This window comes from Aedes albopictus, chromosome 1 (assembly GCF_035046485.1).
Source record: "Aedes albopictus strain Foshan chromosome 1, AalbF5, whole genome shotgun sequence".
NCBI lineage: Eukaryota > Metazoa > Arthropoda > Insecta > Diptera > Culicidae > Aedes > Aedes albopictus.
This window is the reverse complement of record NC_085136.1, coordinates 66,929,711-66,948,245: the sequence shown is the minus strand read 5'-3', so window position 1 is coordinate 66,948,245 and position 18,535 is coordinate 66,929,711. Positions and strand designations below refer to the sequence as shown.

The window sequence follows — 18,535 nt, the reverse complement described above, 5'->3', positions numbered from 1 at the left end:
AATGGGTAACAATTCACGATCACGGGATGACGATGTTTCTAAAAAGAATTCGTAGAGGAACTCTTGGAGGAATCCCTGTAGTAGTTCCTGAAGAATCCCCCAGAAGAATCTCGGAAGCAATCCCAAGAGGAATTGCTAAGGGAATCTATAAACAGTTACTGGAGGATGTATTGGATTAATTCCTCGAGGAGAATTAAAGGAGGAATTTCTGAAGGCATCCCAAAAAAAGTTCTAGAAGGTATTTAAAAAAATCCTCAAGTTGTTCCTGAAAGAATCACAGAAGGAATTCCCGGTGAATCCCTGTAGAAATTCTTGAAGAAATATCTGAAGAACCCTGGTCACGCGAGGGTTAACCGAGAGAGTATATGCGAGAAGATGAAACATGTTCCACAATTTCTAACTCTATCGATCCTCGTTTGTTACACGCTTGCACTATTGCCATTTCAACCGAACTGAATTATGATAAGAGATAAGAGAATGAGATATTTGAGTATACTAGGAGTAGACCAATTCTCTCATGGTCAGCTGATCGTGTACATAGCCTAATAAAGTTTAGTTTTGTATCAGATTCGCCGGGAAATAGACGTCCTTTGTATCGACACCTATCGTTCTTCAATAAACCGTAGAAGTTAAGTGTACAGTTACTTTCAATAAGATACGTCGCGAAGTGATTATTTCAGTGTCCGAAGCCTGATCCGTTTCCCGCGCGCATAAACATTTTGGTCCTTCGAGCCGGATCGAGGACGGCCAGGATCGGTTTTCGGACACGGGACCCGTGAACTTTAGTAAAAGTGTGTGAACTGTGAATGCACTCCTGTGGAGCACGACAGTGCAGTTGCAATAGACTTGCGAGAAACATTGAACTGTGCAGTGGACAGTAACGGCCACGGAAGGCTACGAAATTTCGTGAAACTGCCGTTTGTGAGGAAGAAAGTGGCCTACCGCCCGTGAAGAAAGGCCGGCCGTGAAGATAGTGCCATTTTGGATGCGGTCAATCGCCATCGCTGGAGCAGTTCTAGCGCCATCAAGGGCAACAAAGGATCCCCAGACCGAGCGCCATCGAGGAAGATCCTGAATAGCAGCGGAGCAACGGAGGTCGGCGCCATCGTAGATTCAACGGAGCTCCAAATTGAATACGGTGAAGTTATTGCATGTGCATTGTGACGCTGGCTTGTTGCATGTGGCCAAACGAGACAAGGCTGAAAATAAAATTTGTAAATGCATGTGAGTCTTTTCTTTGGCAAGGTGCATGAGTTGTGTCCGCTTTCCTGTTGGTCTCGAAGTTCCGCTTGGGTCTGTTGGTTGTTGTTCTCTGTGGTTGATCCCCCCTCGCTGCTGTTATTGGGTTGCACAGTCCTAAATCTGTCTGTTTGATTCGCGATCGTGGAACGTCGAGTAGATCTGTCACAGTGAGATTAAACCGGTGATTGGTGATCAGTGCGTGATTAAATTAGATTAGATTTGATCAGTGCAGTGATGGCCAGTGATTTGCGAACTTTGTTGAAGCGTGAACGCTTGCTTCAGCAAAAGGTGGCTATCGTGGAGAAGTTTGTGATAGCATTTGACAAGGATCGTGACGAGTGTGAAGTAGAAGTGCGACTTAATGGCCTAGAAGAAGTGTATGTGGAGTTTTTCGTGCTACGTGAGAAGATTGAGTTGCTGATGGAGGATGAAGAGGACGATGGAGACGACATCGATCCTGCTGAGAAGGATGCAACTAACCGTGAACAACAGAATTTTCTTGCCGCCGAAAACTTCGAAAACCGCTACTGCAAGTTGAAAGTTGCCCTGTTGAAACTGCTTCCACCAAAGGATCCACCCCAGCGCAGCAGTGGAACCCCTGCTGAGCAAGCCACTACTCATTCCAAGGTGAAGTTGCCGGAAATAAGCTTACCTGTGTTTAGTGGAAAACTAGGAGAGTGGGTGATGTTCCGTGATACTTTCCGCAGCCTAATCCATCAAAACGGGCAGTTGAATCCGATGGATAAATTTACCTACCTGAGGACGTCGCTTACGGGAGATGCTCTGAAGGAAATCAACACCATCGAACTCTCGGCTGCCAACTATGAGGTTGCGTGGAAGGTTCTCCAAGAACGCTATGAAAACAAGAAGCTGATCGTTAAAGCGTATTTGGATGCGCTGTTTTCACTGGAGCCACTCAAGAAGGAGTCGTACGACGGACTGAATCACCTCGTCAGCGAGTTCGAAAAGAACTTGCAGATGTTGGACAAGGTAGGCGAGCAAACAGCCCAGTGGAGTACTATTCTCGCCTACATGCTTTGTGCCCGGATGGATACAGCAACGTTGCGTTTATGGGAAGCGCACCATAATTCCAAAAACGTGCCGAAATACCAGGATTTGGTAACTTTCCTTCGCAATCAGTGTTCCGTCCTGCAGTCAATAGCTCCGTCGAAGTCTACCAGTTCCGATCAACGCCAGTCGAAGATTGCTGTGTGCCACGCTGTGGTGAAGATGTCCAACAAATGTCCATTTTGTGGCGAGTCTTGGCATTCTCCATTTCACTGTACCAAGTTCCAGAAAATGAAGGTCACGGAGCGCAACGAAGCGGTGATGAAGAGCAAGCTATGTCGGAACTGCCTGCATCCTGGTCATTTCTCTAGGACGTGCGATAAAGGTGTCTGTCACCACTGCCGGCAGAAACACCACACCATGCTGCACTTCACCCCGGTAAGATCCTCCGTTCCACCCGCGCAGACGAGAAATCAAGAAGCCAGCCCACAACAACGTCAACCACAATCAAACCCACAGCAACCGAACCAACAAGCACACACTCAGTCAAACAATGCACCCACACACACTGCCAACTCACAAATTAATAGACCACAGCCAAGCACAAGTCAAGCAAACACAAGCCACAACTACGTTGCACTACCCAAGACACCTACCCACAATATTCTTTTGTCAACGGCACTCGTACGAGTCAAAGACCGTTTTGGAAACATTATGCTTGCTCGAGCTTTGTTGGATTCTTGCTCCCAACATTGTCTCATGACTAGGGAGTTCTCGAACAAGCTCAAGTTCCGAGTCTCCCCCACATTCTTATCAGTGCAAGGCATTGGGTTTGCTCCTGAGGTTTGCTTCAGGTGTCTGGAACCAGGACACAAGTCGTGGGACTGCAAAGGCCCCGACAGGCGCAAACTGTGTAGGCGATGCGGCGCTGAAGGTCATAAGGCCCAAAGCTGCACGAGTCCGCCCATCTGCATGATCTGTACCGGGAAAACCTCGAAAAACAGACATGCGATGGGTGGTCCAGGGTGCCCGGCCTTTAAGAAAGCCGCAGTGAGCAACAAATCACAGTGCAGGTAACGCAGCTGAACCTGAACCACTGTGATGCGGCTCAGCAACTGCTTTGTCAGGCGGTTTCTGAGTGGGAGACGGATATCGCCATCATTTCGGACCCATACCGAGTACCCGCCGGCAACGGCAACTGGGCCTCGGATGGGACCAGGAAAATGGCGGCGATATGGACGACGGGTAAATACCCCGTGCAGGAGTTGGTGTCTACTACCTATGAGGGCTTCGTGGTCGCCAAAGTAAACGGGGTCTTCTTCTGTAGCTGTTATGCGCCTCCGCGGTGGCCGATCGAGCGGTTCACGCAGATGCTGGACCGCTTAACGACCGTGCCAACAGGGCGAAGGCCGGTGGTAATAGCGGGTGACTTTAATGCCTGGGCTGTGGAATGGGGAAGCCGTTTCACGAACCAGCGGGGTCAGATCCTGCTAGAAACACTGGCCATCTTAGATGTCGACTTGGCTAACGTCGGTACCAAGAGTACCTATAGTCGAAACGGAGCGGAGTCAATTATTGACGTGACCTTTTGTAGTCCTGGCCTAACAAGTAGTTCGAACTGGAGAGTAGATGATGGCTACACTCACAGCGACCACCTGGCGGTTCGCTACAGTATCGACTACAACAACAGCAGACAGCGGATAGAAGAAGAGGCGGCTAGGCCAAGGCCAAGCCCTCGTAGGTGGAAGACATCATACTTCGACGAAGAGGTATTTAGGGAAGCGCTCCGCCGTGAGCGAAACTTACTCGGTTTAGACGGCGACGAGCTGGTAGCGGTGCTCTCACGTGCGTGTGATGCGACCATGCCTAGGAGAGTCCACCCTAGAAATGGGAGGCCACCGGCTTACTGGTGGACCGACGCGATTGCGGACCTGCGCCGCGCCTGCCTACGGGCTAGGCGGCGGATGCAGCGAGCACGATCAGAGGAAGAGCGAAACGAACGGCGGGTGGTGTTCGCCGCTGCAAAAGCCGCGCTCAAGACCGAGATAAGAGCAAGCAAGAAGGCCTGCTTTGAGGGTCTCTGTCAGAGTGCCAATACGACCCCGTGGGGTGATGCCTACAGGATCGTTATGGCCAAGACGAGAGGTGTGATGGCTCCTACAGAGCAATCTCCAGAGATGTTGGAGGGGATCATTGGAGGACTTTTTCCGCGTCATGATCCTAGTCCTTGGCCTCCTTTCGTAGGACAGCCGGGGACTGGGGCTGGCGATGAGGAAAGGGTCACCGATGTGGAACTTGCGGGGATAGCTAAGTCCCTTAGCGTAGGTAAGGCCCCAGGTCCGGACGGAGTTCCGAACCTGGCCTTAAAAGTTGCTATTGCAGAAGCTCCCGAGATGTTCAGGTCTGCTATGCAGAAATGCCTGGACGAGGGAGTTTTCCCAGAAGCTTGGAAGAGGCAGAGCCTGGTACTATTGCCAAAGGCGGGGAAACCACCCGGAGACCCGTCGGCATATAGACCAATATGCTTGATTGACACGGCGGGGAAGGTGCTCGAAAAGATCATCCTCAATAGAATGTTGAAGTTCACTGAGGGCGTAAATGGTCTCTCGAGCAACCAGTATGGCTTCCGGAAGGGGAGGTCCACCGTAGACGCTATCTTGTCGGTTACAAAAACCGCCGAGAAAGCACTCGAGCCTAAGAGGAGGGGAATTCGCTTTTGCGGGGTAGTGACTCTGGATGTAAGGAATGCATTTAATAGCGCCAGTTGGGCTGCTATTGCTGATGCGCTCTTGCGTCTGGGGATACCGGAGTACTTGTACAAGATTCTCGGAAGCTACTTCCAGAATCGCGTACTAGTATACGACACGGAGGTGGGTCGGAAGTGCTTTCACATAACCTCAGGAGTCCCGCAAGGTTCCATCCTGGGTCCGGTGTTATGGAATGTCATGTACGACGAGGTGTTGAGGTTAGAGTACCCAGTGGGAGTGGTGATTGTCGGATTTGCCGACGATATTACGCTCGAAGTCTACGGTGAAACGATCGAGGAGGTGAAGTTGACTACCGACCACTCGATCAAGGTTGTGGAGGCGTGGATGCGGTCCAGAAAACTGGAGCTGGCTCACCACAAGACAGAGGTGACGGTTGTTAACAACATGCAGTCGGCGCAGCAGACGGAGATCAGTGTAGGAGAGTGCACTATCCTGTCGAAGCGCTCTGTCAAGCACTTGGGCGTGATGATCGACGATAAGCTTACCTTCGGTAGCCACGTCGATTATGCCTGTAAAAGAGCCTCCACAGCTATTGCGGCACTGTCCCGGATGATGTCCAATAGCTCAGCGGTGTACGCCAGTAAGCGCAAGCTTCTGGCTAGTGTTGCTACGTCTATACTTAGGTATGGCGGCCCGGCGTGGGGTACCGCGCTAAGTACTGAATGCTACCGACGGAAGCTGGAAAGTACTTACAGGCTTATGTGTCTGAGGGTTGCAAGCGCGTACCGTACCGTGTCACACGACGCTCTCTGTGTCATTACTGGTATGGTGCCCATCAGCATTCTTATCAGTGAGGATATGGAGTGCTTCGAAATGCGCGGCACAAGAGGCATACGCAAGACTGTCAGGATGGCCTCTATGGTCAAATGGCAGCGCGCGTGGGACAGTTCCACCAAAGGAAGGTGGACCCATAGGTTGATACCGAGGGTAGATAGTTGGATTAATAGGCGCCATGGGGAAGTTTCATTCCACCTGACACAGGTCCTTACAGGTCATGGTTGCTTCCGACAGTATCTACACCGTTTCGGGCATGCGGATTCTCCCGAATGCCCAGTGTGCAATGGTTTAGAGGAAACGGCGGAACACGTTTTGTTCGTGTGCCCGCGTTTTCGCACAATGCGTGACCGCATGCTTGCCACATGCGGGGAGGACACAACTCCGGACAACTTGGTCCAGAGAATGTGTAGGGATGAGATTAGCTGGAATGCCGTTTCAACGGCTATCACCCATATCGTCTGGGAGCTACAAAGGAGGTGGCGCGTGGACTCGGAGAATGGCTAGTCCAGATGCAGTACAAGAGGTGGTCCAGGGGTTCGAAGTCGGCTTCGTAGGTCATACCGGTGCCCTGCGGTCGAGATTGACCCTTACAGCGATTAAGTGGCCGCGGAGAGGAAGTCCCGGTAGCGGTGCTGTCGTGGCGTCAGTCTACTGGGTTGGATCTGAGCCCGCGGTTGGAAAGGGGTCCCCGGCAAGGGTCGGGGTAGGTGAGACCCTGCTGTCTGCAACCTACGGATGCAGCTGATAAGGCCTGAAGGGTAGTGATACCCTTGCCTTCAGCAGGTCAGATCGGGTTGCATGTGGGCATCAGTTCTTGATGTCCGCTCAGCAGTAGGGCGCGGGCGGGGTTGACCCTGCCCGCCTTCCGAGGACAAAGGGAGTGGCGAGGACCACTCGGGAAACTGGCTAAGCGCCAGCATGCTATCGTGATGGACTCTCCAGTGCGAGTCATCGATGTTCGTTGCTGCTAGGCTACGGCAGCTAACCTTGAGGGTGCGATATGCACTAGCCCCTCTCTGAAGCAATACCTTCTAGGTGGTTCCGGAGAGACGTAGGGTTTGGCGACCATAGGAATGTGTTTTAGTGGGTCGAGGAGAGAGTAGTCCTGGCTTCTACCGGCATTGTAGAAGACGGCCTCATCCCCACACTACCCTAACCTTCCTGTTAGGGTGTCTGATGAGCAGATTTATCCCCCTATGGTTTAGAAGGAAAAAAAAAAAAAAAAAAAAAGGCATTGGGTTTGCACAGAGTGTGTCTACCAAGCGAGTGAGCGCAGAAGTTTCTCCAAGGTCGCGAATGATTTCTCCGTTCGAAGAAGAGATGCAGTTTTTCGTCTTGCCGAAGCTGACTATTTCGCTGCCGACCTCCAGTTTCAATCCATCGGAATGGAACCTTCCTGAGTCGACGTTCATGGCGGATCCAGACTTCTACGAATCTGGGCCGGTGGATGTGATAATCGGGGCGGAGTACTACCTGGACTTGTTGGCCGATGGACGGCTGAAAGAGACGGAGAATGGACCTACACTGCAGAACACTGTTTTCGGCTGGATCGTTTCTGGCCGAGTTCCGGATATCCCAATCAACGAACCACGTTCCGTAGTCAACGTTTGTTCTACAACGGAGTTGCAAGACCAGCTAACTAAATTCTGGGAGATTGAAACCTGTCGTACGGTCAGCAATCATTCCGTGGAAGAATCTGCTTGCGAGGAGATTTTTACGCAGACGACAGTGCGTGACGAAACTGGGCGATTCATCGTTACACTACCGAAGAAGGATTATCTCGTTGAGAGACTAGGCGAATCAAGATCCATTGCCATTCGACGACTGAACAGCTTGGAGCGGCGACTGTCGGTGAACCCCGAATTGCGAACACAATACTTCGACTTCATCCAAGAATACCTGGATATGGGTCACATGGTGGAGGTTTCTGAGGACTGTGAAGGAGTTGCATACTACATGCCGCATCATGCTGTCCTGAAGCCAGAGAGCACAACAACCAAACTACGAGTTGTGTTTGACGCTTCGTGCAAGACCTCAACAGGAGTGTCGCTCAACGAGGCATTGATGGTCGGTCCCGTAGTGCAAGATGAGCTAATCAACATAAATCTCCGATTCCGTCTTCATCGTTATGCTGTCGTAGCGGATGTGGCGAAAATGTATCGCATGATAGCTGTTTCTGGTCCTGATCGAAAGCTGCAGAGGATCGTGTGGAAGGGCAACACCGACCAAGAAATTCGAACGTTCGAGTTGGCGACAGTGACGTATGGAACAGCGTCCGCACCATATCTCGCTACTAGGTGTCTGGTGCAATTAGCAGAAGAGGAAAAGGAATCCCATCCCATGGCAGCAGCCGTTCTGAAGGAAGACTTCTACGTCGATGACATGCTGTCAGGAATCGACGAGATAGATGAAGGAAAGCAGTTTGTCGAAGAAATGGTGGATTTGATGCAGTCTGGTGGTTTTACGTTATGGAAGTGGAATTCCAACAGCGAGGAAATATTACGCCACGTTCCGGAGCATCTTCGCGATGATCGAACAATTCTCACGCTTGATTCAAGCGATTCCACTGTGAAAACGCTAGGGCTACAGTGGGAACCACGAACAGATGCTTACCGCTTCAGCACTCCGAAGTGGAACGAGTCAGATGCTGTAACCAAGCGGACAGTTTTGTCGGATATCTCCCGTTTGTTCGATCCGTTGGGATTGATCGGTCCAGTCATCGTTCAAGCGAAGCTGTTCGTGCAGGAGCTCTGGGAGCGTGAATGCAGCTGGGACACTCCATTAAGCGAAGAGTTGAAGGAAAGATGGCTAGAGTACCGCAGAAACATGATCGGCTTGGACGGAATCACGGTTCCACGTTGGATTGGAGTCACAAAGTCACTGGAATCCATCGAACTACATGGGTTCTGTGATGCTTCACGAAAGGCATACGGCGCGTGCATTTATATCCGAACCGTTACAAATGATGGTACCGTAGACGTACGGTTGCTTACAGCGAAGTCTCGAGTTGCTCCTCTAGAGAATCTCAAGAAGAAGAAGAAGTCACTCTCCACTCCACGACTCGAGCTTTCCTCGGCACTGTTACTCGCACATCTCTACGAGAAGGTTATCGACAGCATCCACATGGCCGTGGAATCGCATTTCTGGACAGATTCGACGATTGTGAAATACTGGCTGGCGTCAGTTCCCTCCAGATGGAAAGAATTCGTCTGCAACCGTGTATCGGAGATCCAGCACGTCACCAAGGCCGGGACCTGGAATCACGTTCCCGGAACAGAGAACCCAGCAGACATCATTTCTCGGGGCATGGCACCCCCACAGCTACAGTACGAGTCCCTCTGGTGGCATGGACCTCACTGGCTACTCCAAGACCGAGCAAACTGGCCAAATTCTGAACCGGACACAAGTCAACTTCAGCCGTCGATTCTGGAGGAAAAGGGAGCTGTTTCGGCACTGTTGCCCAGCGCGGAGCCTAGCGAAATCTTCAGTCGTCGGTCATCACTAACAGATCTTGTGACGCTGGTAGCCTTCCTGCAACGGTTCTGCTTCAATGCGAGAGCCACAAATCGGGAGCGTCGCAAGCAAGCTCATCTTACGCTCGCCGAACGTGACGCAGCGCTTCGTTTGCTAGTTTGCCTCGCCCAGAAAGAATCCTTTCCGCAAGAATACGCCGAATTGTCACGTGGTCGTACGGTTCAAGATTCCTCCCGTATCGCTTCACTGAATCCCGAGATGGTAGATGGCATTATTTGCGTCGGCGGCCGGTTGCGGAACGCCAAGGTTCCTGCAGGCCGGAAACACCCATATGTCATTGATCATCGTCATCCGTTCACCACGCTCGTCATGGCTGAATACCATCAGAATCTGTTCCACGCGGGCCAACAACTACTAGTGTCGTCTGTTCGTGGAAAATACTGGCCGACAAATGCTCGCAATGTAGCTCGAAAGGTTATCCACGACTGTGTTCGCTGCTTCCGTGTCAAACCGAAGATTCACGAGCAACTGATGGCGGATCTTCCGTCAGAGAGGGTTACACCTTGTAGTCCCTTCCAACGCGTCGGCATTGATCTGTGTGGACCATTCCAAATGAAATATCCTCAGCGTTCTGCCCGTCCCGTGAAATGCTTTGTCGTCGTTTTCGTCTGCCTGGTAACGAAGGCAGCCCACCTGGAATTGGTAGCTGATCAAACGTCTCAGGCATTCCTAGCTTCCCTCAGACGTTTCACGTCACGACGCGGAAGACCGTCTCTCATCATGTGTGACAACGGCAGAAATTTCATCGGGGCCAATCGAGAGTTGGCAGAACTGAAGAAGCTCTTCATCGACCAGCAGTTCCAGAACACCGTGGTCAGAGAAACAGCGAACGACAATATAGAGTTTCGTTTCATCCCCGCCCGCTCCCCAAACTTCGGAGGATTGTGGGAGAGCGCAGTGAAGTCCTTCAAAACACTGTTGAAACGAACCATCGGAGCAAGAACCCTGCAGTACGACGAGTTCCAGACACTGCTCACGCAGATTGAGGCAGTTCTAAACTCTCGCCCGCTCACTCCGGTTAGCAACGACCCCAGTGACTACGAGGCTCTAACACCGGGTCATTTCCTCATCCAACGTCCGTTGGCAGCTATTCCGGAGCCGAACCTTGATGGCTTACCGGAAAACCGATTGTCTGCATGGCAAACCGTGCAGCATTTTGTGCAACTCTTGTGGAGGAAATGGTCCACTCAATATTTATCAAACCTGCATAACCGCACGAAGTGGACCAAGAAGCGAGACAACGTGAAGGTCGGAACAATGGTGGTGCTGAAGGACGAGAATCAGCCACCGTTGAATTGGCTTCTGGGTCGAATAACCGAGGTACACACTGGAGCAGACGGAAACATTCGGGTAGTGAATGTTCGAACGAAGGATGGCAGCTACAAACGAGCAATCTCGAAGGTCTGCATCCTTCCAATCAGCGACAATTTCCAATCGTCAGCAGGGGAGAACTAGGACTCCTCCACCGGCGGAGGTCGAAAGGCCTCCGCAGACCAGTTAAGTTAAGTATTTTATTGAATTTCAAAAAGTTAATCGGCTCATTTTTCATTCGTAGCCACATTCCGTCCTCGTTTCCAGTCCAAGAAACGATGGAAGTCACTATTCGATCCGGTCTCTCCAATTATCGAGGTAATCTGTTTTGTTCTGGTGGTGGTTTTGCATGAACGGTGCATGTAGCAGTCGGTCTGAACCAGGTTCAGCATTGTCAGAATTTGTCCGTGAAGTCAGTTACCGTGGCAGTCCTAGACTGTACTATCAGAAACCCTGCTAAACACTATTCCACGCTTGGCTATTTGAGGTACAAGTACGCGAGCCCGCAGCGGAGGTAGAAGAGCGCTATTCATCCTCCAGGAACCAACGAAGAGATCGTCAACGAGTATGGCCAACTCGAACAACGGTCTCGGCACTTTGATGTTCCGTCAGCACATGAGCAACTCGCCAGCAAGTACCGACAATCACCATCGTGACGTGTAGGGGTATCGTCAGCGCCTGGCGGCGCCGCGGAGGCCAGCTGGCCTCCGTTCCAGGCAAGTCCTTGTTTTGTTCAGTAATTCAGTTTAAAAAAGCACCCGTTCATTTGATTCATAGCACCGCCGACGGCGGCCACAGGGGCCCCGTCTAGTCATCATCGAAGACGAACCACCACCACGGAGAGCAACCGAGTACACAAACCATCCAAAGGTTCAACGTACCGCGTCAGCATCCACGCGTACAGAGCATCTACCAACCGAAGAGTCACTATTCACAAACCTACAACGAAGAAGATCCCAATTAAGCTCGATGAAGCACAGCAGCGAGAAAGATCCAGCATCCAGGTCCAGAGCAAATCCATCCCACGTCCATCATGAAGTCCAGTTCCCATCCACGTCGAACAGCATCAACGGCAGCAGTTCTATGTTTACCGACGAGTATGGGTCAAGGTCGTGCCGTTTCCAATCGATGTCGAAGCAGTAGCAGAACAACACGTCCAGCTCCAGCAGCAGCAGAAGTATATAATGCGGTCAACCCGGCGACCGACAGTGTTCAATGTATGAAGAAACAATGTGAATTCCAAAACAAACCAATACAGATAGCAGTAGATAAGTTTAGCGTAGGGTCAGGTAGTATTTTTGAAATCTCCAAGATTTCAAGGCGGCCGGCATGGTCACGCGAGGGTTAACCGAGAGAGTATATGCGAGAAGATGAAACATGTTCCACAATTTCTAACTCTATCGATCCTCGTTTGTTACACGCTTGCACTATTGCCATTTCAACCGAACTGAATTATGATAAGAGATAAGAGAATGAGATATTTGAGTATACTAGGAGTAGACCAATTCTCTCATGGTCAGCTGATCGTGTACATAGCCTAATAAAGTTTAGTTTTGTATCAGATTCGCCGGGAAATAGACGTCCTTTGTATCGACACCTATCGTTCTTCAATAAACCGTAGAAGTTAAGTGTACAGTTACTTTCAATAAGATACGTCGCGAAGTGATTATTTCAGTGTCCGAAGCCTGATCCGTTTCCCGCGCGCATAAACAAACCCCATGAGGAATCCCGATAGCAATTCCTTAGGGAATCTCAGGAGAGCTTGTTTAACGAATTCCTGGGAGAATTTATGTAAAGATCCATGGATAAAAAATCTTAAAGAATTTATGGAAGACATTCATGCAGAAATACTTCGAATAATTCCAGATGAAATTAGTGAACCAATCTAGCGGAATTCTGGAAGAAATCCCTGAAGAAATCTGTAAAGTAATACCCGCAGAAATACATTAACAGATCTCTGAAGAAATTACTTGAAAAACGCACTGGAAAAAATCACTGGAGGAACCTCTAAAGATATCTTAGGACAAATCTCCGAAGAAATGTCTGGTAAAATCACTAGATGAATTCTTGAAAGGAAAAGTCATCTCAAGTCAGGCGCACTCCCTTCCTTTCCAGCTACGCCAATGGGCATATGACTGCAGTAGTGACTTATTCCATCATGTCTAAATTTATGACGATCTTTCACTGATTAGCGAGATGAAACTAGTCTCCCGCGACTGTTGACCATTTCTGGTTTCCGGTCACGATCGATAGCCTGTCGCCATCACTTCTGCCGATTCAGCCAACTCATTCTGAGGAACAGTTGGGCCTCCTAAAAGACGCTGCTACTCACATCACGACCTCCACAGTTTCAGTTTCACAGGCTGCTTTTCAATCAATTTAAATTTCCGTAATAGTACAAATCTCAGAACAGTTTGTAGTTGAAAAAAATTCTGATAGAAATACTTATTATCAGGGCCAAACCGTGGGCGATCGTCATTGGGATCGAATCGAATCCAAATCGCGCGCACCAGGATGATGATGAATATTATCGCAAAACGCCACTGGACCGAAGATTATTACAGAGAGAATGTTTCTTTTCGTGTGCTATGCGTTTTACGTGATTGTATTTCGATTTGCGCGATCGATCGGTTTGGTTGGTCGACTGATCGGTGGCAGAGCCGCAGCTGAAGGCGTGTAGGAGTAGCTTATGGCCGAACGGGAGTGCGCTGTAAACTGTTCAACGAAGGAATGCAAGTGATTGAATGGATCGTGTTTACGCAAATTAGCGCTCTCGCAAAAAAGGGGTGATTCAGAACGGGGTGCACCTGTCGGGCTATCAGGCAACTCGATTGAGTTTTCGGTATGGGATTAAATCCTATTAGGGTGCCTGTACCAATTATGGCACTACCTAGGGAAAACTATTTCTAAAAAAATAACAAAAAGACCAACGAATGTCATCAATATGTTAAAAGATAGTTTAGTTTCCATACTCTACAGAAAAAATATAGAAACGGAGCCAAAACTACCTTTAGTATTTATTACAGCGTGTGCCAATGATAGGAACCCTGTACCAGTTATGGCTACATTTTTTAACTTCGGTTCCTTTTCGCACTATTTGCATGCAATTCTTATGGAGTTAGCCATAATTGGTACACTATGGCGAAAAAGGGTGCAAGAAAGCCGAAATTTTAAGGAAATTGATAATTTTCTACCATAATTTGAACAAAATGTGGTGTTTAAATGAGAGCAATCATCTTTTGTGAAAGTAAACTGTTGTTCACATATTTTTTTATTGTTGATTTACATCGTTAAAGGGTGAAAATCAACTATGGCGAATAATTAGTACTATAGCCATAATTGGTACACTTACCCTATTCGAATTTTAATTGTGAAGAACACATTTGTAGGCACCGAAAAAACTTGAGCTTTTTTTTGTCGCCATATAACTAAGGGAATTTCAGACTGCCAGTATGCAAATAATTATTTAAGAAAAAGATGTTTACTGTTTTAGTAAAACAACAACAACGTAGAAAAAGAAAGAACAAAAATACAAAACGAATAAAAGAGTTAGAAGAATACTTGAACAACAAATGAAGGAAATAACAAAAATAATATCAATAAACAGCAATAAGAATACAAACAAGACCTCGATGGTTATCGCAAAATTGACTGCTTCCACTATGCACGAGTCAGACAGACTCGTTTTGCTACACCCACGCTTGGCATGCCAAACGCAAATATGTGTCTCAGCAAACTCGTTCTCGACGAGATAATTGATCCATTCTTCGAAATTGAGGAATCGAGACAACGATTCCCCGGTGTCGATGGATCGACTTATTCATCAGCAACAACAGCAGTAACGCTTTTCTAGCTGAAATGATCGCTGTTCGGTTGATGCGAGTTTGAAAACACTTGCAGCACGATTTACTAGTTTTGTGGTAAGTAAAGCCAGTATCACGCAGAGTCGAAAGTTTACCCAAATGCGAGTCGAAGTAAGTGACCTTATATTGTGGATTTAGCACCAAATTGGTGTGGGAAGTAACTTCATTGACTTCCGCTGCCTTTCCTATGCGTCTTATGCGTCGGAAGTAGTGCGCTGTATAGTTAATCTGATGCTCTATTCAGCGCACTACTTCCGACGTTAAGTTTAACGCATAGGAAAGGCACGGGAGGTCAATGAAGTTACTTCCGACACCAAATTAATTCTAAATCCACAATAACCACAGCTGTAAAGGCGTGGGTATTCAGCATGACCTTGCTGAGAATGACGGGTTCGACCCCAGGTCGGTCCAGGACCTTTTCGTAAAGGAAATGTCTTCCTTGAGCATATAGTGAAATGAATTCCATGAGCATATAGTATCTTCGTGTCAGCCAAACGGTAATACAAAACTTGATTGACCCTAGTATGGGACAAACATCAATTTCTCGCTCCAGTTGACTTTTTTTGTTCCCATTTAGGTCCCATATGAGCTGTGCAAAATTTCAGCGCAATCGGTGAAACCACAGAGAACAGACGTCTATCTTCGCTTTCTGCCTTGTGTAAAACTTTGTAACGGTCATTTCAGAGTATGTGGTTATGCTCCCGTTGTGTGGCGCTAGCGTTCCATCACTTACATTGTTGTGTTGTCATATTTGTTTCCAGTGCTCGCCGTTTTTGGTCGTTTGGGGCTCGTGTCGCTTTGTGGGTTAGTGTATTTGAACGATGAACACTGCCATCGTGGGGTCAAATCGACTTTATATGTGGGGCAGTCTCCGTTGGTGGCGTTGAGGTACACTTAAATTCTTTACACACGATTTCGACGTACTTTTGTTCGAGCTTAAATGTCTGTTCTCTGTGCCTCCAGCTTCCCAGCAGGCAACATTGCTGCATATGGCGCCATAGATAGCACACTGAAATCATGGCTACTATGTTTCACTGCAAAATGCAGTGATGCCCGACGATTAATTTAACCATCATGAGTAAAGATTTCGATTCTGGATAAAAATCGGTAACTAATTAATGAGGCATGCGATTTGTATGCGGTCTTCGGCAAAGTTGTAGCTGATAGAGTAGCATAGAAGTACTAAGGGTCGACTAACGCTCTAGGGAACTTGGGAAAATACTACGGTCGATTGAATAAAAAACATCGTTTTCCCATAGTAATTCCCATACAAACTGTGAAGGGCTTGTGCAGTCTCAATTTTCAACCAAATGAATTCAAATTTTGGGAGAAGGCATATAATCTGGTTACGAATCGAATAAGCGGTGTGGAGCAAAAACGATTTTTTGAACCACGCTAATGTTCATAGCCATCGCTAGAACCAGAAACGGATTGAAAAAAAATCCGTTTCCCTTCCTTCCAACTTTCGAAGCACAGTGTAAATCTATCATAGAAATCCTCTACATAGAGATGAGCGGAAGTTACATATGTCGATTCAGCAACACTGTTCGTTTTGTTTACATCACCTGCCAACACTTGCTACAAAGCTAGACGTTCAAACTTTGTGCGTGACTTCGTTGTGGTTCAAGTTGTTTTGTTTACATTTTCTAATTATGGCAGAGTTTTTTTTTTCAAAATTTTGAAAAAATATCGGAGCAATCGAAAAAATTTGAAATTCATTGTAAAGTGTTACGCTTATCATATCGGCAGAAGTGAAGCAAGAAGCAGCAATGGAAGTTTTTCGAAAAGTGCAGCAACAAAAGTTTCGTCATAAGCATGAGCTTTTGAAAGCAGAATTAATTAAATTTTATCTTTTTACTAAACTTACATATACCGTCAATTTCTCGTTATTAAAAACAAATAATTTTAATTTATTTAGTTCGGATTGCAATACCGTTCAAACAACGCCTTCCTACGAACGATCAGCATGTTCATTTGCCTCACATGGTGACAGTTCTCTCTGCACGATTGGCTTACAATGGCCGCCTCCGCAGATCTCTATAATGTAGGATTACTAATCTATCATATAACGCCTACAAGTTGTGCAAACGAGCGAACTGTGCCGCAAATCTTCCACCAACTTATAGACGAGTACACCGATGAACTGAATTCATCGCGGTCTGAGAATTTTGACACTAGAACGGGGCCATTCCCAATCAGAATTGTTCAATTATGATTGGAAATCGTTTACTTCTGATTGGAAGCGTCCCCGCTCTAGTGTCAAAAATATCGGACCGCGATGAATTCAGTTCATCGGTGCACTCGTGTACCTACACTCCGACATCCGCATGAACTTGTGCAGATGCACTGAACTCCGCGGTCCGTTGGCAACAAGCGAATGCAATCACAACTTACCTACCCTTCTCCACATTAGCCTCTGCATACTGTGAGATTTTGACTTTTACTGCGAGCACTGTGTTCAATATTTCTGTGAGAGTGAGCAGAAAAGCATCAAAACATAGCTCGCAGTAAAAGTCAAAGAACAAAAGAATTTTGCCAGCATACTCAGTGGACTGCGGCCTATTTTTCAAAAGTTGTTGAAACCTGGAATTCGTAAGCTCTTTTGGATTCAAATGACACAAAAAAGAGAAACCTCTGAGTTTAAGCCAAAAATATTGAGATTTAGAGGTCGCGCAATCGCTTCAAAGTTGAATTTTCGAGTAATAAAAAGGTGTTTTCATTTCAACTGCTATAACTTTCTCAATTTTCAACCGATTTTCAATCTTTTTTTTATAAATTTCACACAAATTAAATTTCGAATAAACTTGTAGAACATCATTTTTTTTTCCAAAGTCAGGCAAAATATGATTTTTTGAAGAGTTAATTTATTTTTTCTTCTTTTTACAAAAAAAAAAACAAACTTTAGAGTCCTATAACTTTTTAACCGTTTGACCAATTTCAAATTTTTTAGCTTGTTTTGGTAGATATTTTTGTTGCCTAAGAATGCTGTGAATAAACTGTACCTTTAAAAAAAAACGTTTCAAAATAGATAAATACCAAAAACCGTTCAGAAATACGTATTTTATTGGAAAAATCAGAATTTTGGCAAAATTTTTATTGTTTCCATGCTTAGTTTCGGGCTCAAAGTGAAAAATTTATTCTCTATAATCAAATGGAAGCCTTAAACTTCAGTTTTTGAGTGTTCTGAATCAAAACATATTTTCATGTTCGAAATGCGAGGAAAAAAATTTGAAAAAAAAAACCTCCAATGTGTTCCATATCCCTAAATATGATGCTAAGTATCTGGTTTCGAGTGAAAAATTGCAAATAATCGTCAAAAACTCCAATTTTATATGAAAAAATTAAATTTTAAGGCATGTTTTGGCAGTTTTTGGTGAAAAGTATCATAAAAATGACTACCTTGATGAAAAGTTTGTTTGGGACAAAGATAGGCAACAAAAATATCTACAAAAGCAAGCTAAAAAATAAAACGTTGTTGTATAGGGTGGCGGGAGGCATCACCACCCCCAGAAACAGCAGCAGCCAAGGCAGTAGCTACAGTGCTGCTAATAAAACAAAACAAAAAGCCGTTAGTTAGATCACTAATCGGTAATAAATCAATAACTTTTTCCACAAGCATCCAATCGTTTTGCGGTCTTCGAAGGAAAGTTTCATAAATGTTTTTTTTTTACAAGAAGCGTTACTCAATTTGAATTATGGAGAGAACAGGCGACCTGTGGGATTTTTTATCTGAAAGTGTAACTTTTCTCATAGTAAACAGACTTTGAACCGCTTGCGCTAAATTATAGTTTCACCACAGAGAACAGACATTTAAGCTCGAACAAAAGTACGTCGAAATCGTGTGTAAAGAATTTAAGTGTACCTCAACGCCACCAACGGAGACTGCCCCACATATAAAGTCGATTTGACCCCACGATGGCAGTGTTCATCGTTCAAATACACACGCAGAAAAATGGCGCTTGTTTAAAACAATAAAACGCATGGTTGATTTTCAAACTGAGAATTTACTTATTCCAAAGTTATATTTAATTG

The 18,535-nt window shown here is 46.7% G+C and overlaps 2 protein-coding genes across 2 annotated transcripts; both read left to right on the top strand.

Annotated features, from left to right (window-relative positions):
- Positions 1 to 1,476: 1,476 nt before the first annotated feature.
- On the top strand, positions 1,477 to 3,092 carry LOC134288519 (uncharacterized). The gene is made up of 2 exons (XM_062853599.1): positions 1,477 to 2,688; positions 3,018 to 3,092. The coding sequence occupies exons 1-2, from the start codon at positions 1,477 to 1,479 to the stop codon at positions 3,090 to 3,092; spliced, it is 1,287 nt and encodes a 428-aa protein (XP_062709583.1).
- Positions 3,093 to 7,091: 3,999 nt separating this feature from the next.
- Positions 7,092 to 10,784, top strand: LOC134288517 (uncharacterized). The gene has a single exon (XM_062853591.1). It carries the CDS (start codon positions 7,092 to 7,094, stop codon positions 10,782 to 10,784), a length of 3,693 nt encoding a protein of 1,230 aa, XP_062709575.1.
- Positions 10,785 to 18,535: the final 7,751 nt, after the last annotated feature.